Below are 25352 nucleotides of genomic sequence, written 5' to 3' on the forward strand. Positions count from 1 at the left end.
ATGCAATTAGTAATGCAATTAGTACTGCAATTTAGTTTGTGTGTTTCTTGTTCGAAGTACAATAGTGTAATAATCAGGTAATCTTCTTTATAAGTGTGTTATTCTATTTGTGTATTTGTGTGATATAGGATTTGTGCAATTTAGTTTTATTTGTGTTTTTTGTTAGCAAAAGGGTAATAGTGTAATAATTCGATTCTCTTTTTATTTGTGTTTATTTACTACAATTTGTTTCTATTTGTCTTTGTTACTTCTTTTTGATATTTATGAGTCTTATTTTTGTATATATTTTTATAGTTTTAAATGTTATGATTATTCATTTGTGCCCAGGGAGCCATACAAGCTAGAACCACAACTGCTCTCCCCCCTCCTCTACTCACTTTACAGCAATGTTTGCACCTCCAACGGCACATCTGTCAAACAACTCAAGTTTGCTGATGACACCACCCTGGTGTCATCAGTCCAAGTACTGAGTACTGAGGTGAGGCTGACCGACTGGTGGCCTGGTGCAGTCGCAACAACCTGGAACTCAACATAGTCAAAAGAGATGGTGGTGGACTTCAGAAAACGTCCCACAACATCTCTCCCCCTCTAGATTGATGTCTCAGCCATCAGCACGGCCAAGCCATTCAAATTCCTGGGGACCATAAATCTCTTACAACCTCAGGTGGGAGGACAACATGACAGCGGTGACCAAGAAGGCTCAACAGAAGATGTACTATCTGCACCAGCTGAGGAAACTCAAACTCTCTCTGACAATTCTTGTTCGGTTCAACACATCAATCCCCACCTCTTTTATCACCGTCTGGTTTGGGTCTGCATCTGCCCATTGCAAGGGCAAACTGCAGCTCATCATCTGGTCTGCGGAGAAGGTCATCGGCTGTCACCTGCCCTCCATCAAGGTCCTGTACGCCTCCAGGACAAGGAAGAGTGCAGGTAAGATCATTGCCGACCCTGTCCACCACGGACATTTCCGCTCTGGCAGATGGTTCAGGTCAATTATGAACCATAACCACCCGCCAGCTGAACAGTTTCTTCCCCCATGCTGTGACCCTCATAAACAGGCCATCGATCTCCTAGGGTTTAAGTGACTTTGCATTGGGCCCATTACGGCACGTTGTCATCAATGACCTCAAATACTAATCTGCACAACACTGTATATGCTCTGCATATATTTACCACGGCCGAATCCCTCCCTCTGCTTATATAGATATATCCCCTCTGTAAATTGTGTATTCCTACTGTAATCAGCCTATACTCCAGAGTTTTATGGTTACTGTTCCGATATTGTATATTCTGTATGTGGACTTCTGTATGTTCGGTGTTGTAACTGACTTCAGTGGGTTAATGCTCACCTTCGATGGCCACTGGCATGCTTGAGAAGTGTGCTCTTCACTGGGTGAATCCCAGTTTCAACTGTACCGAGCAGGTGGCAGACAGAGTCTATGGCGTTGTGTGGGCGAGCGGTTTGCTGGTGTCAACGTTGTAAACAGAGTGCCCCATGGTGGCAGTGGGGTTATGGTATGGGCAGGCATAAGTACGAAGACAATTGCAGTTTATAGATGGTAATTTTATAGATACCGTGACGAGATCCTGAGGCCCATTGTTGTGCTATTCATCCGTCGCCATCATCTTATGTTTCAACATGATAATGCATGACCCCAGGTCACAAAGATCTGTACTGAAAATGTCTCAATTTCTTACTTGGCCTGCATACTCACCAGACATGTCAACCATTGAGCACGTTTGGGATGCTCTGGATCGACGTGTATGACAGCGTGTTCCAGTTGCCACCAATATCCAGCAACTTTGCACAGTCATTAAAAAGGAGTGGGACAACGTTACACAGGCCACAATCAATGTGTCGCGCTGCATGAGGCAAACGGTGGTCACATCAGATACTGACTGGTGTTCTGATCCACGGCACTACTTAACAAAAAAAAGTTATCTGTGACCAACAGATGCATATCTGTATTCCCAGTCATGTGAAAAGCATAGATTAGGGCTTAATTTATTTATTTCAATTGACTGATTTCCTTATATGAACTGTAACTCAGTAAAATCTTTGAAATTGTTTCATGTTGCGTTTATATTTTTGTTCAGTGTATAGTGAAAATGTATGACCAGACAGTGGCATCATACAGGAGCTTCGTACACAAGATGTGACCTGACAGACAACCACCCATCTCCCTCTCTGCTGGCTGTCCAGCAGGCGAACGGTGAGTACTGGACAGTCCACTTGTCTAAAACATCATTACCAATGAATCCTTTTTACCCAGACTTTTACACATCTTGGACATTTACTTTTACTTTGTGGATATAATGGGAATGACTTGTGTCAGTGTGAAAATGGAACTGAAGGAGGCCTTGGGAATGCATCTCCAACTGTGGTCCTGCTGTGTGCATGCAGAATAAAATAATGGACATGGGTTCTGCTGTCACCAAGAGGTTCACCAGACGAATAGACTTAATTTACAAGTAAAGGTAGGCCTAAATGCATTTTCCTTTGTCAGGCTACTGTCGAATCACTAGAATAGACAATATCCCTTTGAATGCATTTGATTTATCAAGCTCGAATTTCATTTTGATTAGACTTTTTTGACGTTTTGAACTGCAGTTTTTAGTCATTTAGATTGTTGGTATGGATTTTTTTTGGTAACTTTATTTATTGTGTGTGTGTGTGTAATATTTCAGGTATTATTATTTGTGTGTTTGCGAGCGTCGCGCATTGTCACGACTTCCGCCGAAGTCGGCTCCTCTCATTGTTCGGGCGGCGTTCGGTGATCGACGTCACCGGCTTTCTAGCCATCGCCGCTCCATTTCTCATATCTCCATTTGTTTTGTCTTGTTCCATACACACCTGGTTTCCATTCCATAATCACACTGCATGTATTTAGTCCTCTGTTCCCCTACATGTCTTTGTGTGTGATTGTTTATTGTTGTGTGGATGTTTGACAGGCGCTATACTTTTGTTATGTTCCATGTTTTTGGCACATTTATGTTTTTATGTGATGTTGTTTTGGACCGGAATTAAAGTGCACCTATTTACTACACTCTGATCTCCTGCACCTGACTTCTCCTCCGTACACACCCCTAACACGCATTGGAGGAACTGTAAATCCATTGTGAAAGGCTATGGAGTTTGCCTTGCGAATTATTCGGATGAAATGTGTTCACACATTTTTTAGTGCTACCTATCAGTGTATCTGGATGCTACATTGGTCTATGGCTGAGCTGTGTTGAGCAGTGTATCATTTTGTTGGATGAAATATGCCCTTATCGGAGGCTAGCGCTTTGCATCTTGGCTACATTGATATTTACATTTGGTGATTTTTTGTTGTTGTTGTCAATTTCAGTTAATAGCCTATGGCCGTTGTATGGTGAACTCAGGCTTCATCAAGATTTATTTGAGTAAATCTGGCTTTGATAATGGCCCGTGCTTACCCAGCCACTAACCTCACCACAGGTCACTGCCACCTCCACTGAAACCTGTATTTGTTTGATTTAATTGTTTGTATTGTTTGATGTATCCTCTCTCCATTTTGTGTTGAGCTAACTCTGTGGTTCAGGGAAACCGAGACTGGGAGAAAAGGATCGTAAGTTGTGAACTATGACCTGTCTACGACCCTCCTTCTATGTACTTCCACTGTCTTGCTTATGGTAACTGTTACTCAGAGCTCCCTTATGCTCTTGGTTTAAACCTAAGGTGGTGTAGTCGGAGCTATGGTACTGAATTGAGTTTAGTTACAACCGCTCTCTGGCAGGGTGTGACTCGTGTGTGTGTGTCTTAGGAAGGGTCTTCTCACACTAGCTCAATTTCTCTGCTGCTCTTGGGCACCAGGCCATGTAGGCTATGGTTACTGTTACTTTAGCTCAACAAGCAGAGGGTTTGAGTCCCTTCAGCTCTGTGTCCATTCTCAGAGCTAAAACTTGCTATTGCTCTACAAGACATACAGGTTCCCACATAATCTATCAAATAGACAAACTGAACAGTTCGTTTACTGTCTCACCCAGTGGATAGATAGAAAGCAGCAAACAGACGGACATTCCATGTCTGTGGGAATGACAGGTGTTTGTGTGTGTGTGTGTGTGTGTGTGTGTGTGTGTGTGTGTGTGTGTGTGTGTGTGTGTGTGTGTGTGTGTGTGTGTGTGTGTGTGTGTGTGTGTGTGTGTGTGTGTGTGTGTGTGTGTGTGTGTGTGTGTGTGTGTGTGTGTGTGTTCAAAGTGCTACCTTCTAAAGTCAAATAACACATTCAAGGAGTCAATTAAAAACACAAGTAGTCTGATCTGGTGCCACAGCGGTGACATGTCCCCTCAGAGTGTACTGCTTACTACACAAACACATAATGAGCTAGCCACATCAAAATGTTACTTTTTAATTGCACGAGGTCAAATGTACGGAACTGACAGGAAATATGACATTGTTTGTAACTTGTGTTCTTTAAGCCTCATTAGGAGTGCTGCAATGTCACCCCTTTATGAGTGAAATCATACACTTTTTCAACTAAACAAAAGCACTGACATTCAAGTGTTGTGGGACACACTCATTGCAAGTGACACACCCAATGTGAATTCCTCATGGACTTACTCATGTAATAATTTGAGTGTGATGCTTTTGGTCAGTGAAATATGCAGTGACTTCAGTCTTTCCATCCTCAGCAGCGACATGGTGACACTGCAGCAGCTACATTTTGGGCTGGGCTGTAATAATCTACATTAGTGCTGTGGGTGGTCTGGCCATTTTTTCGGACCGTTCCATTTATCTCAGCAGCGACAGCCTCACGCCACAAACATACGGACCTAATTCTGGGAACTTAGGAGGCTACTAATAATTAGCCTTTTCAATTAATGCTCCCAAAGAAACCAGACTAGCTTTTCATCAACAGGAGATGAAATCACAATTATTTTAAGGGTATGCAATGATATGGGCTTCTAAGGCAACTACAACATCTGTTGCTGTGAAAGCCAACATCACGTTGACTCATTTCAATGGCGAAGCACACACATTTTATCATTAGCTCTAATCACAGATATTGGACGGATGCCAGTCCATGCCTGTGGGCAGCAACTGTAGCTAAAAACAGAACTGTAATTAAAAATGTCCATGTATCCACAACACACAATGAGATCTCCAGACAACTACTTTGATCTGTCAAGCTCAGCTCTCCTCCAGTGGGACTGAATGACAGCTCAATCCAGTTTTAGCTAGCTACAGTCTACACTGAAGAACACTGTGCTCCATTTAACAACAACAAATGACCACAGGGATTTACCAGAGTCCCAAAACTCAGAGGAGGAAGGGGAGGACCATCCTACTCAGTGAATTTCATAAAAAGTGTGTAACATTAATGTTATCCTTTTTAGATAACACTGTAGTGAATATATTCACGTCACCAAATAACGGATTAAAACACACAGCTGTGTTCCGTCCTCCTCTGGGTACATTGACTTCAGTACAAAACCTAGGAGGTTCATGGTTCTCATCCCCTTCCATAGACTTACACAGTAATTGTGATGACTTCCGGAGGACGTCCTCCAACCTATGAGAGCTCTTGCAGTATGAACTAACATCTTGTCCATCCAATCAAAGGATCAGAAATTGAATCTAGTACTGAAAGCATAAACTACAGCTAGCTAGCACTGCAGTGCATAAAGTGTGGACAGTTTTGAACAAATTATTTACTTCCAAAATGAAGGTTCAGCAGAGAGAGAGCTAGCTATTTTTCATTGTATTTTTTTTCTTAGTTTACCTTTCACTTACTTGTCTAATGCAGCTTATTTAGCCTACTCAACAACCTGACTCAAATAGTGAGAAATGCTATTTATGTTAGCTAGCAGGCTAAGGCTATTTAACACTGCATCTGTTCAAAGTCAAGGTAAGTGTTTGGTTTTATAAATGTATTGCCACCGGGCCCTGCTGGGGTAACTGCTAAACTGCACTGCGTAATTGTACTCATGGATTGGATTCTAGGTTTACTAATGGGTTAGTTCTAGTTTGTTGACCATAACGTTAATATGATATTAATATGATGTAAGCCAGGAAGTCTAGGGACTGGAGGGTAGCATAGGCTGAGATGAACTCAGCCTTGTTGGCCGCAGACCGGCAGTTCCAGAGGCTGCCGGAGACCTGGAACTCCACGTGGGTCGTGCGCGCTGGGACCACCAGGTTAGAGTGGCAGCGGCCACGCGGTGTGAAGCGTTTGTATGGCCTGTGCAGAGGGGAGAGAACAGGGATAGACAGACACATAGTTGACAAGCTACAGAAGTGTTGTTTCTTGTATTATTGTCTCTTGTGTCTTTAGAGAACTGTTTCACTTTGATATCCTTTTTCTTCTGTCCTGATTTTCTCTTTCTTTTCTTCTGTTAACTAGATATTCTTTGTTATTCTTCGTTAGCTAGCTAGCTTCTTCCAAAAGAGTCCCTAGCAACTGCTTAGCAACTGGTAAACAATTCAGCTAGCTAAGATAGCTACAATTTTATGAAAAATAGTAACTTTTTTCAAAAGCCTATCTTCTTTGTTTGTTGCTTGTTTTTTCTCCTATTCAGTCTTGCAGTTTTCTTTTGCTTTTTTCCGAAGTACTTCACTCTAAAAACCATGTAAATTTAAATGCTATTTAAATAAATGCTAAATGACTTAAATGTAAGCTGTATAGCAGTTTAGGCTGTTGTGGTGACCGTATTATTGCCACACCGGCAGTCATGAGTCATGACCGCAGTCAAATTCTACGTGACCATTGAGCCACGGTAATATCCTTTTATACACTCTGGACATGCGTTGGTAGTACCCAACTAGCTAATGACCAAAATTAAACAAATTCTAGTAATCACCTTTGAGTGTGGACTGTATTCTTATGCATACTAGATGGACTGCTTACCTTATGCTCTAAACGTTCTACCTATGAGTCTGGGAGAGAACGTATAGGCCTAGGCGATGCTGTTGGTTCATTGATTGTGTAAGGTGGCTTACAGAGTTAGCCTACAACGATAGGGAATTTATATTTGATTTTGAATAGCCTAGTAATAGGGAATAAAAAATAAAAAAAAATCATAATTAATAGGCTGACACATTACCTTTAGCTCCAGAATATCTCACCACCGTGCGTTTCCATCTCCTCCTCTTTTTCCTTCATTCCTTTCTCAAGCATGCAGAGATGAGGGTTGTTAATTAAATATGTTTTGTTGTGAAAACATGTTACTGTCGATGTTCCTGAACAGATTTCACTTGGTTTCCAAAATGAAGCACTAGGTAGCTGCAGGAACATGGTTTGAGAGCCCATTGCATACGGAGTTTGTGCGGAATATCACCTGTCGCACAGCGAGAGTCTGCATGCTCCTCAAACAGTGGTGGATGCGTGAAGTGAAAAAAGTGTTGTTACAAGCCAAGACATTTCTATATGCAATCCCAAGTGAAAGTAGAGGTTTGATGGTTGCCACTAAAAAGAGGAGGATCCCAGCAGCTACTATAGTTCTCAGCTGCTCTGCTATAAACCGGAGTAGCCTCCCGGCATGATTTAAACTGCGTACGGATTACATTTATTTTTCCCCTGCCCCTGTTCCTACCCATTCTAAATTGAAACAAATTTGACATATTAGTAAAGACAAGATTCAATTGAGAATAGTCTGATGGATGAAAATATGATCACTTGATGAGAGAACAGAGTGTGCAGCCTGATGCAATGAACAGAGCGCTAGCTTTTTTTGCGAAATTATCAAATAGTCAATAGCCTATAGTCTCATCATGCATTTTAGATTTTCTATGTCATTCTAAGGTTTGTATCATTCACAACTAAACATTTACATTTACATTTAAGTCATTTAGCAGACGCTCTTATCCAGAGCGACTTACAAATTGGTGCATTCACCTATAATATCCAGTAGAACAAACACTTTACAATAGTGCATCTAAATCCTTTAAAGGGGGGGGGGGGTTAGAAGGATTACTTTATCCTATCCCAGGTATTCCTTAAAGAGGTGGGGTTTCAGGTGTCTCCGGAAGGTGGTGATTGACTCCGCTGTCCTGGCATCGTGAGGGAGATTGTTCCACCATTGGGGTGCCAGAGCAGCGAACAGTTTTGACTGGGCTGAGCGGGAACTGTGCTTCCTCAGAGGTAGGGAGGCGAGCAGGCCAGAGGTGGATGAACGCAGTGCCCTTGTTTGGGTGTAGGGCCTGATCAGAGCCTGAAGGTACGGAGGTGCCGTTCCCCTCACAGCTCCGTAGGCAAGCACCATGGTCTTGTAGCGGATGCGAGCTTCAACTGGAAGCCAGTGGAGAGAGCGGAGGAGCGGGGTGACGTGAGAGAACTTGGGAAGGTTGAACACCAGACGGGCTGCGGCGTTCTGGATGAGTTGTAGGGGTTTGATGGCACAGGCAGGGAGCCCAGCCAACAGCGAGTTGCAGTAATCCAGACGGGAGATGACAAGTGCCTGGATTAGGACCTGCGCCGCTTTCTGTGTGAGGCAGGGTCGTACTCTGCGAATGTTGTAGAGCATGAACCTACAGGATCGGGTCACCGCCTTGATGTTAGTGGAGAACGACAGGGTGTTGTCCAGGATCACGCCAAGGTTCTTAGCACTCTGGGAGGAGGACACAAGGGAGTTGTCAACCGTGATGGCGAGATCATGGAACGGGCAGTCCTTCCCCGGGAGGAAGAGCAGCTCCGTCTTGCCGAGGTTCAGCTTGAGGTGGTGATCCGTCATCCACACTGATATGTCTGCCAGACATGCAGAGATGCGATTCGCCACCTGGTTGTCAGAAGGGGGAAAGGAGAAGATTAATTGTGTGTCGTCTGCATAGCAATGATAGGAGAGACCGTGTGAGGATATGACAGAGCCAAGTGACTTGGTGTATAGCGAGAATAGGAGAGGGCCTAGAACAGAGCCCTGGGGGACACCAGTGGTGAGAGCACGTGGTGCGGAGACAGCTTCTCGCCACGCCACCTGGTAGGAGCGACCTGTCAGGTAGGACGCAATCCAAGCGTGGGCCGCGCCGGAGATGCCCAGCTCGGAGAGGGTGGAGAGGAGGATCTGATGGTTCACAGTATCAAAGGCAGCAGATAGGTCTAGAAGGATGAGAGCAGAGGAGAGAGAGTTAGCTTTAGCAGTGCGGAGAGCCTCCGTGACACAGAGAAGAGCAGTCTCAGTTGAATGCCCAGTCTTGAAACCTGACTGATTAGGATCAAGAAGGTCGTTCTGAGAGAGATAGCAGGAGAGCTGGCCAAGGACGGCACGTTCAAGAGTTTTGGAGAGAAAAGAAAGAAGGGATACTGGTCTGTAGTTGTTGACATCGGAGGGATCGAGTGTAGGTTTTTTCAGAAGGGGTGCAACTCTCGCTCTCTTGAAGACGGAAGGGACGTAGCTAGCGGTCAAGGATGAGTTGATGAGCGAGGTGAGGTAGGGGAGAAGGTCTCCGGAAATGGTCTGGAGAAGAGAGGAGGGGATAGGGTCAAGTGGGCAGGTTGTTGGGCGGCCGGCCGTCACAAGACGCGAGATTTCATCTGGAGAGAGAGGGGAGAAAGAGGTCAAAGCACAGGGTAGGGCAGTGTGAGCAGGACCAGCGGTGTCGCTTGACTTAGCAAACGAGGATCGGATGTCGTCAACCTTCTTTTCAAAATGGTTGACGAAGTCATCCGCAGTGAGGGAGGAGGGGGGGGAGGGGGAGGAGGATTCAGGAGGGAGGAGAAGGTAGCAAAAAGCTTCCTAGGGTTAGAGGCAGATGCTTGGAATTTAGAGTGGTAGAAAGTGGCTTTAGCAGCAGAGACAGAAGAGGAAAATGTAGAGAGGAGGGAGTGAAAGGATGCGAGGTCCGCAGGGAGGCGAGTTTTCCTCCATTTCCGCTCGGCTGCCCGGAGCCCTGTTCTGTGAGCTCGCAGTGAGTCGTCGAGCCACGGAGCAGGAGGGGAGGACCGAGCCGGCCTGGAGGATAGGGGACAGAGAAAATCAAAGGATGCAGAGAGGGAGGAGAGGAGGGTTGAGGAGGCAAAATCAGGAGATAGGTTGGAGAAGGTTTGAGCAGAGGGAAGAGATGATAGGATGGAAGAGGAGAGAGTAGCAGGAGAGAGAGAGCGAAGGTTGGGACGGCGCAATACCATCCGAGTAGGGGCAGAGTGAGAAGTTTTTGATGAGAGCGAGAGGGAAAAGGATACAAGGTAGTGGTCGGAGACTTGGAGAGGAGTTGCAATGAGATTAGTGGAAGAACAGCATCTAGTAAAGATGAGGTCAAGCGTATTGCCTGCCTTGTGAGTAGGGGGGGAAGGTGAGAGGGTGAGGTCAAAAGAGGAGAGGAGTGGAAAGAAGGAGGCAGAGAGGAATGAGTCGAAGGTAGACGTGGGGAGGTTAAAGTCACCCAGAACTGTGAGAGGTGAGCCATCCTCAGGGAAGGAACTTATCAAGGCGTCAAGCTCATTGATGAACTCTCCAAGGGAACCTGGAGGGCGATAAATGATGAGGATGTTAAGCTTGAAAGGGCTGGTAACTGTGACAGCATGGAATTCAAATGAGGAGATAGACAGATGGGTCAGGGGAGAAAGAGAGAATGGCTTAAATTTGTCAAATAACTCAATCTAGTGTTTCAAATCCTCACTTTTCCGCTCAACATAGCCACTTCATATGCACATTCGCGCCGGAATGGAAATAATATATTTTCTATTATTTTATTTAAAAATATATATTTTTATCCCTTTTTCGTGATATTCAATTGGTAGTTACAGTCTTGTCCCATCGTTGCAACTACCGTGCAGACTCGGGAGAGGCGAAGGTCGAGAGCCATGCGTCCTCCGAAACACGACCCTGCCAAGCCGCACTGCTTCTTGTCACACTGCTCGCTTAAGCCAGTTGCACCAATGTGTCGGAGGAAACACTGTACAACTGGCGACCGAAGTCAGTGTGCATGCGCCCGGCCCCCTAAAAGGAGTCGCTAGAGTGCAATGAGACAAGGACATCCCAGCCGGGTAAAAACCCTCGCCTAAGCCAGATGACACTGGGCCAATTGTGTGCTGCCTCATCAGTCTCCCGGGCACAGCCGGCTGCGACAGCCTGGGATCGAACCCGGGTCTGTAGCGATGCCTCAAGCACTGCGATGCGGTGACTTAGACTGCTGCGCCACTCGGGAGGCCCTCCTTACTATTTTCTGGATTTATTATGATGTTGTATATTAAATGGATTTATTAGACTTTTTAAATATAGATGTTTGCATCAGCTACTTGTATGAATGGAGTCCTGGAGATGCAAAACATGTTTATATTTAATTAACCGTCAATTACAGTGAGACCGGTAGTCGTTTGCATGACAATAACCAGCTGACAAAATGTTATGACCGCCACAGCCCTAGTAGTGGTTAGTGGTTATGGTATGAAGGTTTGGCTTGGAGAGGTTTTTACCCCACAGACAGCTGTTGTGTTGTGCACTGAAGTCCACAAGCGAAGGGAAAAGGTGGGAGGAGAGCACATAAATGCGAGAAGAAATTATTGGCTACAATAAACAAAGTGATGATGCTGTACGTGTCTGCTACGAAAGTGAACTATGTGTGCAGGTGACACAATTCTGTTGCAAAACATTTCTTAAATGGAAGCAAACAGAACGAAACTGGGAGGAACCTACCTGAACTCGTTTTAGATGCAAAACGGAATGTTTAGCAACTGTTTGACTAATGATTACACCCCAGATCAGCTAGATGCAGGCAGGAGTGTATAAGGCTGTGTCACTCACTGTCTGTCACCTTGACTACTCAAACTTGTCTCTCGGCCTGTGCATCTATATTATAAACTTTAATTTGTAGGCTAGGTTGTAGCAACCTCATGATAGGTATAGGGAAAATGTGAGTATCATGTAGTAGCCTAAACCTGTCAATTGTGGAGTTAGGTGAATAGAATATAAATGACAGTCATCCAATATGCAATAATAGAAATAAGGCCATGCTCATAAAAAAATCATCCTCCCTAATCTTGAACGGCACGAACCGCTACTGGTGTGTGAGCATTTTAAACTAAAGTTAGCTTCATCCTTTCGGGAATCCTTTCATCTTTTTAGAAGGGTAGCTCTCATTGTAGACTTGTCCATGCAAGATGAATGAGCCGTGTAAGAAAAGCTATACAAAAAAACTATAACTATCTGTTCAACTATATTCCACTGACAAACAACAACAATGACCAGTAATGACCACCATCTGAAGAACCAAACTCTCATGACTCCTGCTCTCTCTCCTGTTTAATATGGAACACCTCTGCAGCTGTCAAACAGTGCAGGGCTCGCTCCCCAGTGATTGACATGGCTGAGTGAGGTACACATGGAGAACTAACTCTCACAGAGAGTGCTCATGAATAACAACACTGTAGAGGCCCTTTAAGTTTAACCCTTTGACCCACCACATAATGTCCTAGTTAGCAAACTTGCCCCTCTGTGTAATGCACAAGTTAGACCAGTAAGGGTGTATCAGGAAGTACCCGAGAGGACTTGAAGGCCGGTGCTAGCAGTTATTCCAAGGAGGGGCGAAGTTTGCAGGCTTTCTGTACTATATGGACTGTAGGTCTTCTCATCTGGAGTTATGGTCATAGTGCTAGAAATGTGCAGATTATAACTTGAGATAATATAATGTCACCACAAAATACATAACCCGTTTACTTTATTACAAGAATGTTCTAAGACAAAATATAAAATGATGTATTTTCTTTCCCCCCTGAGCAACAGATGAAGTGAAGCCTAACCACAATGACGTGACAGCATAGCGTAGCTAGTGTAGCATATCATCAGTGAAGAGGTGCTATTTCAAACCTGACAAACACACAAAAGGCTTCTTATTACTTTATGAAGGTCCAATCTTTCATTGGGATTGATACTGACCACCTTTTTCTATCCATTGTAAATGGATGGTTCCTGATTGATGTGTAAAATAACAAGTGGAGCACAAACCTATGGCAAGAGTGATAGAGACATGAGTGACGTAACTGTTGGTTCTAAGCCAACCGTTGCTTGGTACCAGATGGCAACGCCTACTGTATCTGTTGGTCAGCAGTGTGTGCGTGTGTGTGTCTGCGCGAGTGTGTATGTGTACGTGATGCAGGACGGGGGATGGCACCCTTAATCACAATGTAAGCTCTCTTTGTTAAGGCAGATCAGCAAGTGCATTTATTAGCCTTGAAAAAGACAATAGAATAAGTTGGAAAGAAGAGCTTATGTGTGAGACTGCTTTGATAATGCATTGATATGTAGGCAGGAAACAACAAATGTATATATGATCAGTTGTTCACAAAGAAATAAAAATAACAATAAACTGCAGTCTATGTGCTTCCAGACAGCTCCCATGCACCCTGGGATGCCAAGTAAAAAAAACGGTTCTAACCAAACTAGTCTAATGTCCCTAATTTGCTCATATTTTCTGTCTTTGCAGCAGTCACACACCACTCTGTGCTATTGATCTTGAGTCATTTGAACAAACAAGCCATACACCTCAACCTAGAGTTTAGCAGTCATATCTAGGTAAAATACTGATCACACATTTGGCACATCATTCTGCACGTGTTGTTAAACCATGACATATATTGATGCAAAAATTACAACCAGTAGCCTACAATTAGCTAAATAAAACTAAATTGATTGAACATGACATTTATTTCAATATTAATAATTATATGCCTATATCCTATAGGCCTACTGTAGTATGTACAGTTGAAGTCGGAAGTTTACATACACCTTAGCCAAATAGATTTAAACTCCGTTTTTCACAAATCCTGACATGTAATGCGAGTAAAAATCCCCTGTCTTAAGCCAGTTAGGATCACCACTTTATTTTAAGATTGTGAAATGTCAGAATAATAGTAGAGAGAATTATTTATTTCAGCTTTTATTTCTTTCATCACATTCCCAGTGGGTCAGAATTGTACATACACTCAATTAGAATTTGGTAGCATTGCCTTTAAATTGTTTAACTTGGGTCAAACGTTTCGGGTAGCTTTCGACAAGCTTCCCACAATAAGTTGGATGAATTTTGGCCCATTCCTCCTGACAGAGCTGGTGTAACTGAGTCAAGTTTGTAGGCCTCCTTGCTCACACACGCTTTTTCAGTTCTGCCCACAAATGTTCCATAGGATGGAGGTCAGGGCTTTGTGATGGCCACTCCAATACCTTGACCTTGACTTTGTTGACTTTGTTGTCCTTAAGCCATTTTGCCAACTTTGGAAGTATGCTTGGAGTCATTGTCCATTTGGAAGACCCATTTGCGACCAAGCTTTAACTTCCTGACTGATGTCTTGATATGTTGCTTCAATATATCCACATAATTTTCCTCCCTCATGATGCCATCTATATTGTGAAGTGCACCAGCCCCTTCTGCAGCAAAGCACCCCCACAACATGATGCTGCCACCCCCGTGCTTCACAGTCGGGATGGCTTGCAAGCCTCCCCCTTCTTCCTCCAAACATAACGATGGTCATTATGGCCAAACAGTTCTATTTTTGTTTCATCAGACCAGAGGACATTTCTCCAAAAAGTACGATCTTTGTCCACAAGTGCAGTTGCAAACTGTAGTCTGGCTTTTTTATGGTGGTTTTGGAGCAGTGGCTTCTTCCTTGCTGATCGGCCTTTCAGGTTATGTGGATATAGGGCTTGTTTTACTGTGGATATAGATACTTTTGTACCCATTTCCTCCAGCATCTTCACAAGGTTCTTTGCTGTTGTTCTGGGATTGATTTTCACTAATCGCACCGAAGTACGTTCATCTCTAGGAGACAGAACGCGTCTCCTTCCTGAGCGGTGTGACAGCTGCGTGGTCCCATGGTGTTTATACTTTAGTGCTATTGTTTGTCCAGATGAAAATGGTACCTTCCGGAGTTTGGAAATTGCTCCAAAGGATGAACCAGACTTGTAGAGGTCTACATTTTTTTTCTGAGGTCTTGGCTGATTTCTTTTGATTTTCCCATGATGTCAAGCAAAGAGGCACTGAGTTTGAAGGTAGGCCTTGAAATACATCCACAGGTACAACTCCAATTGACTTAAATTAAGTCAATTAGCCTGTCAATTAGATGTCAATCAGAAGCTTCTAAAGCCATGACATCATTTTCTGGAATTTTCCAAGCTGTTTAAAGACACAGTCAACTTAGTGTATGTAAACCGCTTACCCACTGGAATTGTGAAACAGTGAGTTAGTTATAAGTGAAATAATCTGTCTGTAAACAGTTGTTCGAAAAATGACTTCTGTCATGCACAAAGTAGATGTCCTAACCGACTTGCCAAAACTATTGTTTGTACACTAGAAATTGGTGGAGTGGTTGAAAAACTAGTTTTAATGTCTCCAACCTAAGTGTATGTAAACTTCTGACTTCAACTGTATATTTTAATGCAGTTGTCTTGGTTATCATTTGCTTGTTTGTAAGAATTTCAAAGACATTGGCAAATTTGTTCTGAAGTTATCAATAAATATCTTGATTCTATGTTTAGCGGCTATCTTCTGGGTATATCTTCTGGGAAGGGCAAAACAACATCCAATGCACACAGCTGTTCTAGAGTGGTCTGAGGCAGTCGGTAAATAACAAATGAAACTTTGGTAACGATGGTTTTGGGAAGAAGCTCTGACATTTAACGATGCTCCTACGAAGGTTCTAACGATGAAAATAGCCTTAAGATGCTTTTGACAAATCGGGCCCAGATAGCTACAGTGGGGGAAAAAGTATTTGATCCCCTGCTGATTTTGTACGTTTGCCCACTGACAAAGAAAGGATCAGTCTATAATTTTAATGGTAGGTTTATTTGAACAGGGAGAGACAGAATAACAACAGAAATATCCAGAATCCCTCATTAAAATGCAAATAATTTTATAATATTTTTGACATGCGTTTTTCTGGATTTGTTTGTTGTTATTCTGTCTCTCACTGTACAAATAAACCTACCATTAAAATTATAGACTGATCATTTCTTTGTAAGTGGGCAAACGTACAAAATCAGCAGGGGATCAAATACTTTTTCCCCCCACTGTATGTAGCAAGTAAACAGTAATAGTCTTTACACAGGAATCGTATTTCTCTTTCTTTGCCAGAGGTAGCCTACTCAAGGCTTTACCAATCACTAAGAGTGCTATCTGTATTATTAAGGCCAGGATTCAATCCATTTCAAATTAATTTTCTGATTGAGCCAACATCTGCTGCGTTTTACCGTGAATGCAATCTCCTTGAACATGGTAACATTGCCTTTAAAAGCTGTATTTCCAACAACCCCCGACCGGATTAAATCCCGGCCTTACACTGGCTGCTATAAATGGCTAGGTAATGCTTGCCACCGGAACTAGATAAGTGTTTGCTCTCAGTAAAGCTAACCATCTAGGACATGACAAAACAGAAGCTAGTATGAAAACTTAGCTAGCTACCAAATGAAACTGGATGCTGTGGGCAGGTAAGCATACATGGCTACAATAGCCAGGACAACTATATACTGTAGACTACATGCACGTTTCTATTGTGAAACTATTACTGTATGCGAAATGGCACCTGACTTCTCTCGGGACTGTTTTCCACTGAGGTATAATAACAACTGGACGCTGCGTCCGAGATGTCCACCTGTTGTTTTCAAGGTAATCTACTCACGTTCGCAATGGCGATTGATTCATGGACTGTCTACAGTGCATTCGGAAAGTTTTCAGACCCTTGATGTTTTCCACATTTTGTTACGTTACAGCCTTATTCTAAAATTGCTTAAATTATTGTCCCTCTTCATCAATCTACACACAACACCAGATAATGACAAAGAGAAAACAGGTTTTTTGATTTTTTTGCAAATGTATTAAAAATAAACAGAAATACCTTATTTACATGAGAATTCAGACCCTTTGCTATGAGACTCAAAGTTGAGCTCAGGTGCATCATGTTTCCATTGATCATCCTTGAGATGTTTCTACAACTTGATTGGAGTCCACAAGTTTTAAATTCAATTGATTGGACATGATTTGGAAAGGCACAAACCTGTCTATATAAGGTCCCACAGTTGACAGTGCATGACAGAGCAAAAACCAAGCCCTAAGGTTGAAGGAATTGTCCGTAGAGCTCCGAGACAGGATTGTGTTGAGGCACAGATCTGGGGAAGGGTACCAAAAATGTCTGCAGCATTGAAGGTCCCCAAGAACACAGTGGCTTCCATCATTCTTATATGGAAGAAGTTTGGAACCACCAAGACTCTTCCTAGAACTGGCCGCCTGGCCAAACTGAGCAATCGGGTGAGAAGGGCCTTGGTCAGGGAGGTGACCAAGAACCCGATGTTCACTCTGACAGACTTACAGATTTCCTCTGTGGAGATGGGAGAAACTTCCAGAAAGACAACCATCTCTGCAGCCCTCCACAAATCAGGCCTTTATGGTAGAGTGGCCAGACAGAAGCCACTCCTCAGTAAAAGGCACATGACAGCCCGCTTGGAATTTGCCAAAAGGCACCTAAAGACTCAGACCATGAGAAACAAGATTATCTTTTCTGATGAAACCAAGATTAAACTCTTTGGCCTGAATGCCAAGCGTTACATCTGGAGGAACCCTGGCACCATCCCTACGGTGAAGCACGGTGGTGGCAGCATCATGCTGTGGGGATGTTTTTCAGCGGCGGGGACTGGGAGACTAGTCAGGATAGAGGGAAAGATGAATGGAGCAATGTACAGAGATACTTGATGAAAACCTGCTCCAGAGCGCTCAGGACCTCAGACTGGGGTTCACCTTCCAACAGGACAACAGCCCTAAGCACACAGCCAAGACAACATAGGAGTGGCTTTGTTACTTGCCTCTGAATTTCCTTGAGTAGCCGAACCAAAGGCCAGACTTGAACCCGATCAAACGTCTCTGGAGAGAACTGAAAATAGCTATGCAGCGACGCTCCCCATCCGACCTGACAGAGCTTGAGAGGATTTGCGGCGAAGAATGGGAGAAACTCCCCAAATACAGGTGTGCCAAGCTTGTAGTGTCATACCCAAGAGGACTCAAAGCTGTAATCGCTGCCAAAGGTGCTTCAACAAAGTACTCAGTAAAGGGTCTGAATACTAATGTAAATGTGAAATTTCTGTTCTTTTTTTTAATACATTTCCAAAAATGTCTAAAAACATGTTTTTGCTTAGTCATTATGGGTTATTGTGTCTAGATTGATGAGGGGGGGAAATGATTTAATCAATTTTAGAATAAGGCTGTAAAAATGTGGACAAAGTCAAGGGGTCCGAATACCTTCTGAATGCACTTTCTGAATGCATCTGGGTTGCATTCGGTTTATACGGACCAACATCACATCACACTAGCACTCAGTGCGCACAGGGAGCAGTGCGAGCAGCGATGACGTCATCCAAAAACATGGCAGACATTGGATGTATATAAAATGTTAATATCTTCAGCTGTGAGTGATGAAAAAAAATGGCCTCAGCAACAATTATTTGAATAATTCAATGGATTTTTTTGTGCACAAAGGTGATGACTAAAGTGTCTTATTAGGAACTTTCAAATCTGACTTCTCTATGTGCCCATGCTTGGAAATTCTATTTCTTTCCACACCCCAGCCCAATTCCTCAAAGCTGATTAGTCTGTTAGTGTTTTAGGTAGGTTGTGAGATTGATATTCAATCTCATTTTTACCACTGGGTTACATCTACATAGAAGAAAGTACATTGGATGTGGGCCATCTATTCTATGGCACATAATCATTCACCTCAAATCACTGCAGACTAAAACAACCGTGTTCTATGAGCAACCATTTTGATTTAGATCATAGCATCTCATAAAAAATGACTTATCACCAAACTCCAAATTAGGTTACATATCATTATCAGGCCTGAAAAATGTATAGCCTTAGAGCCAGACCAAAGAAGTGCTGTGTAGGTCAATTCACAGTTCACTGAGCTGGAATGAACTCGCTCACAATTCTCTCTGTTTAAACAGAGTAGACAAAAGCCAGCCTGGGTCAAGCCAGCCAAACAGAGGAAAACGGAGCAGGTAAAGAAACAGAGAGAGAGTGGGATGAGAGAGAGGGACGAGACAGAGAGGTGAATGACTATATTTGAATCCTCTTTTCAATATTTGTTCAATAGAATGTATGCTTTACTGTAGGCCTACACCTGTTTTGCATACTCACAAGATAACAAGAATAATGTATTACATTATACAGAATAATCTCAAAGTGCTTAATTTTTTGAACAAAAATATACAAATATTAACAAAATATACAAAAAACAAATAAAAAATGGACACATCAATCTATAAATCTGCAAGGTGCAATCAGTGACTGTATGCCAATTGTTTTTGGGGGGTTTCCACAATCGTTGATGGCGTGCAGCATGTAGATTTGCACAAAATGTCAGTGAGCATTACAGAAATATCCCCCTGCTGTACTCTCCTACACGGGTACTCCCACTCCCTCCTGTGAGAATGCAATGTTCTGGGACTACCACACAAATGTGGAATATTTTGGAAATATCTCTAGGACCTAGGAGGAGGTGCTCTAAATTCCATACTAAAAGTTTCCCTGTTAAATTGGAGGGAACACTTCTCCAATCAGAACATCCTGGAGAGGTAACTGTGAGACAACAGCAAGAGTCAATAGACAGCTCTGAGCAACGTCAGTAAAAAAGAGGCTAATCATTCCAACTCATTGTATTTCATCATTGTCATTCCTTGTTACTTTGCTCTTTGATCAGACGAGACTATGGGATATATTTCATTTACAGTCGTTTGCTCATGAAAAGGCGGGTATATAGATCATGAGAAAGCAGAAGAGGTAATTGAAGCAATTTTAGCGCTTCACTTTTAAAGTAGGCTCTTATGGGGAGAATGGAGGACAGCTGACACAATGAGACTGCCTGTCCTCCGCTGAGAACTGTGTTCAGAGAAATAAAGAGTTAGATGGACAAGACACTGATGTGGCATCAGATCTGAGGAGCAATAAGACTTAAGCCAAAGGGCTGGCCACCATTTGAACACAATCTGTCCCCACCAATCTGTTCGATAGTCAAACATTTTTCAAGGACCTGAAGTGTGTGGGTGTGCATGCATAGTTGCAGTATCTGGGTTTCAGGGTGTTTGTGCAGGCTTTAGGACACCATTTCTGTGCTCAATGCATGGTGTGTGCAGGGGCCATGAGTGGTTTTGGTGGCAGATGTAGGTATTGCCTGAAAAGAAACACAGCTTTTACTCAGTCAAATTGCACACCAAAAAATCCAGGAAAGCTCAGTCTTGAGCAGCACCACAATATATACATGCAAAGGAATGGAATAGCTGAATAAAAATGAAAGAAGTACCTAAATAAAACATTGAAGAGGGCAAGCTAAATTTGTCATCCCTTACTTGCCTGCACAATCATTTGGCCAAGCAGGGGAGGGGGGCTTTAGGGATGCTGTCTCTTTTCATCTCAGTTGTGGGGATGGAGAGGGAGCAGGAGAACCTCCCTGACTAGACACCTATCCTCTCACTGAGGTGTTTGAACTCATCTCAAATGACAGGATCAGCTGAGAAGGTGAAAAAGCAATCCCCGCGAGCAGCATGCACTGATTTCACACGCGGACTGAGGTGGTGGTGCCTTCTGTTTCAAGTATCAAGGCTTTGAGCATCCTGTCATATCTTCACATTCAAACTGAGAGTAAAGTTGAACTTTCCATATGAGGCTGCCTAGCAATTCGACAAAGTGGAAATTAGATCAAGCAAAGCTTGAGCCCTTCTATGTTTTGGAGCTGCCTGCACTGGAATGGACTCTTCTAGTAGTTATTGCGTTATTCATAGGCTTAAATATGCAATGCTTGCAATATAATCTCGTGGAAAATAAGATGGCATGAACATCTGTAAGGGGTGATCAAGAGTGTGACAACCCAAAGCTTTAAGGAAATAACATGTTGCCTGCTTTTCTCCAAGACATCACAGCAATAGGGATATGGGTCTCTATTTTTAGACACCAATGTTCCGACCATAAATTAACAACTTGCTCCTAAATGTGATCTGATAGTGTGCATTGCACCTGATCTAGAGTAGCCTACATCGCTGGAGAACATGGAATGCCGTTTACCTTATTCATTTTCCTCAAGGGTTGCAAAGTGATGAGAGGTTTGCCGTATGCTCTCCTAGAAAGCGACATGGGAGACATATAACTTTTGCACAATGGAATCCAGAACACTTTTATCTGCTAATAGAGGTCGCTACTCCTGTGAGACTTTATGTCGTTTTTTTTGTCTTTGAAATATAATTTCACAGCAATTGTCTCTGTAAATTACAAGTTGAGGAAAAGTGTGGACAAAAATAACTCCGACTAAATCCTTTCAAAAAATAATAATTTCATCCTTTCGAGACCAAATCTCCTGGGCTTTTATGGGAATTAAACACTCCTCCCGCTGTATGCTGCTCAGGGGGAAAATGGCGGAGTCTGAGAGCACTGAGGTAGGTGTGCAATCTTCGATTCATTCATAGGCAAAGCTACACATCAACGTGAGTGATGAATAGTCCACTGCGCTGTTATTGTCAGGTTAATTTCTCATTTCAAGCATGGAAAGCACTGGGCGCACAAGTGTATGCTGGTACCTCTGCAATATATGTGTTGGTACTCTTTGGGTCCACTTTTGTGCAACATAGACTATGCCCTGTAAAATGTCTATACCAAATGGCATGCTTCACTCATACAATATTTTTATCCTAAGCATACAGTGACTTCAAACTGTCCATTGACCATTAGTTGAGTTCCGTAAACGTAATTGATTCGTGTGACACTCTGTTTAATAGGAGCTACCCTAATGATAGCCTACTCGTGTTTGCCACTAATTATTTTGGCTTGTTCGTAATCCAGAGAAAGGTTGCACTCGGTCAGTCACAGGTAAAGATTCAGAGAAACGTGATTTAAGGCGCGAAGCCCGCGTTTCTAGCTGGTGCGCTGTCCTTGGTCCTGTAGCAACCTCAAACTGGAACGGCTGTCTTGGCTTGCTCCCTTGAGTGGATCATCCGGGGAAACGCATAGCCGCGGTTTGAAGGGGTGCTGAGGGTGCTGCAGCACCCCCTGATAAATCACAATAAAAAACGAATTGATATACATTTTAAACATCCCACCAAATTACTGCACTAGGCCTTTACTACTCCCTGCATGAGCAGAGAGAGGAGAACAATTCTCATCAGCAGAACCGGGGGTTTACTTTAGATGTAGTTAACATGAGAATTGTAGCATTCTATGCTTGAGAGTAAAAGTTTGAGGAACAGAAGATAGGTGGTAAAAAATGATTACTGTGGTACCCATATAGTTTTAATACACTTTTTTTCTTGTCTCTGTGTTTGTTTTTGCCCATCCTGTTTGTCCATCTGTGAAAGTAATGTTTGTTGCCATGTATCTTTCTGCTTACCCAGTATGTGAATAGAACAGGTTATTCTGTGTGAATGGAGCCAGTGATTGGAGCTGCCTGTTGCTCCACCCCCTGTTGACAGACCATCCTCATTACTAGGCAAAACAAGGACAAAGACAAAGTTGCACAGTCAGAGTGGCTGCCGAGCACAAGACTGAGGAGAAGGACTGACTCTCTTTAACAAGGCCAGATCAATATCACTGATAGCCATGAGAGTGAAATGTAAATCTTAAGATATATGTGCACCAGGGAACAGAACATGACATGGATTGAGTTGAATGCTCAAATTCGTTTTTCCCCTTTTTCCGCTCTTGATAATATGTCTGGAAGGGAAGGAAATCCTCGATCCTTTTTCTTCCGCTGAGCTATGGGCTGATCAGACAGGCTTCTGTCTGTGCTCTCCCAGCAGGCATTAAAGGTGACGATCAGAGTTTTACAGGCACACATTCTTTGTAGAATTCTGTATCTTCTGCTTTCCTCAGACAGACTGACAGACAGACATCCTGTCAATACTGTTAGTGTTGTCTCTAGACAAATACGCTTGGTCCACTCACCTCTGGGGCTCCATGGGAAAGCCAGTGACCGTTGAAAGAACAAATGAGAGAGGAAAATAGCAAAGAATATAAACTGCTGCAAGATCTGTTCTTCCCACAGATTGTGAGGTGAATGCAAAGAATATTGTGCTAACACAAAATCAATTCATTGGGTTTTACAGTTTTAGCATCATACAGTATGTCCTTCGCCCACTGTTTCTCTGTAGAAGACCTGACTTTTAGAAATCTGCTCCCGCCCCATGATGTCTTTATTGTGTGTTACCATTCTCTAATATCCCTTAGCAACAGCAGCAGCCACAGCCAATCCGCATCATCCAATCTCAGCGCGTGCAGCCCACCTCGCTGCCCAAGCCTGTGCCCTCCGTCCACCATGTCCCGCGGCCGCCCCATGCAGCCCACGCTGCCTCCCTGCCTAGCTGCCCTGGCCGGGGGAAGATGGCCAAGTTCCTCAACCCTGAGGAGATGACCTCCAGGGACTACTACTTTGACTCCTACGCCCACTTTGGAATCCATGAGGTAGGGCTGCCCAGGGGCTGTATGCATCAAGCCTCTCAAACTTAAAGTAGTAATGCTGATCTAGGATCAGCATAAGATTAGACGGGGGGGGGGGGGGGGGGGGGGGTCTTGATTTTAGATGAGCCCTCATACTATTTTTTATTATTACTATTAGTATCATCATTATAATTATTAGTATCATTAGTATTATTATTATTAGTAGTATTATTAGTATCATTATTTGTAGTAGTATTATTATTAATAGTAGTAGTATCATCATTATAATTAGTATCAGTAGTATTATATATATATTTTTTAATTATTATTATTAGTCTCATTATTATTATTAGTAGTAGTATTAGTTGTATTATTATTAGTAGTAGTATTATTAGTATTATTATTATTAGTAGTAGTAGTAGTATAATTATTATTATCATTATTATCATTATTATTATTATTATCATTATTATTATTTTTATTATCATTAGTATTATTATTATTAGTATTGTTATTATTAGTATTATTATTAGTATCATTGGTATTAGTAGTAGTAGTAGTAGTAGTATCATTATAATTATTATTATTGGTAGTATCATTATTATTATTAGTATAATCATTGTTATTATTAGTATCATTATTATTATTAGTAGTAGTAGTAGTATCATTATTAGTAATACTATTATTATTATTATTATTAGTATCATTATTATTATTATTCTACTTTAAGATGCTTTGTAAATATACTCTCAGTTCTTACCAACGGTGTTCTTACATGACTCTATGTAAAGTTAGTTCCACTAAAGGCCAGCCCACATTAGACCACTTCAGAGAACTGCAGCTCCTCCCCAGAGATGTACTGTGTTCCAGCTAGTTCCACTAAAGACAAGCCAACCAGCCTAACACTTCACAGAACTGCAGCTCCTCCCCAGAGATGTCCAACTGTTCCAGGGTATATGGGAGGAGGGTGTCAGAAGGGTAGAGAGCATATTTCAAGTAAGACCTGTGAGATGGGGTTTGTTCTGTGACATTTTTTTAATTTACTAGGTCAGATTGTTTTTTTATAATTTCTGCTCTGTGAATGTTCCTGACAGACAGAGAAAGAGAATGGTTGAATTGACTTAAGAGTAACCCCCCACTGTTTTTCAATGTGGACCAGTGTGTCTGAAATGGAAGGGTGGGATTACAGTGACTGGCGGATTCATATTTAATATACTGTATTTCATCCACTCACACTACACTAAGTCTACGTTCATATTGTCATGGAAGTTAATATGGCTTTGATTGAAAAACACCTTGTTTTTCACCTTGATACACTGTTAGAAGTGGTTTTGACACCTCCCACCCTGATACCAATCATTTGTCACTGAACAGGAGATGCTGAAGGACGAAGTGAGGACGCTCACCTACAGGAACTCCATGTACCACAACAAGCACGCCTTCAAGGACAAGATTGTCCTTGACGTCGGCAGCGGGACCGGCATCCTGTCCATGTTTGCAGCCAAGGCGGGAGCCAAGCACGTGTACGGGGTACGAGAAGCTGCCTCACTCCTTGCTCCCTGTCTGGCCTCGGACTAGAATGTTATCAGGCAGAACCATCATATCCGACAGCATCAGGAAATGCTGGGAAGCCTAGCCCGACAAGCCGTTTGCTCTCCCCAGACCGTGTGCGTGCGTGCGTCCAGTGAGTGTGTGTGCGTGCGAGTGTGTGTACTTGTATCTTTACATGTGTATACATATGCATATGTACAGTTATTTGTTTATGAATGTATGAGTTTGTCATGGTGCAGACTTGGTTTACCTCAGGTGGTTATTTGCTGTCTGCTTGTCAGGCAGGTTGTCTGGATAAGCTCTCTCTATTTTAGAGCTCTCAGATGCTGAGTTGTGGATTGTGAAGCAGAAGTAATTTCCACTCTAGGCATATCTGAAAATGCATGCTGGATTTGGGCCAGTAGCTTGTTGACAACCCTGTGGTTCTCATTTAGTACATTGGTCTTGGAAA

At 42.8% G+C, this 25352-nt stretch overlaps 1 protein-coding gene across 1 annotated transcript in view; it reads left to right on the forward strand.

The window, feature by feature from the left end:
* The first annotated feature begins 20676 nt into the window (after positions 1–20676).
* Positions 20677–25352, forward strand: part of LOC115152214 (protein arginine N-methyltransferase 8-B) — a 37805-nt gene continuing 33129 nt past the window's right edge. The window contains exons 1-3 of the mRNA XM_029696834.1: positions 20677–21357; positions 23141–23374; positions 24725–24880. Coding sequence (XP_029552694.1) covers positions 21289–21357; positions 23141–23374; positions 24725–24880 — 459 coding nt within the window. The 5' untranslated portion in view covers positions 20677–21288. The remainder of the gene's footprint in view (positions 21358–23140; positions 23375–24724; positions 24881–25352) is intronic.

Source organism: Salmo trutta, chromosome 17 (genome assembly GCF_901001165.1).
Source record: "Salmo trutta chromosome 17, fSalTru1.1, whole genome shotgun sequence".
NCBI classification, from domain to species: Eukaryota; Metazoa; Chordata; class Actinopteri; order Salmoniformes; family Salmonidae; genus Salmo; species Salmo trutta.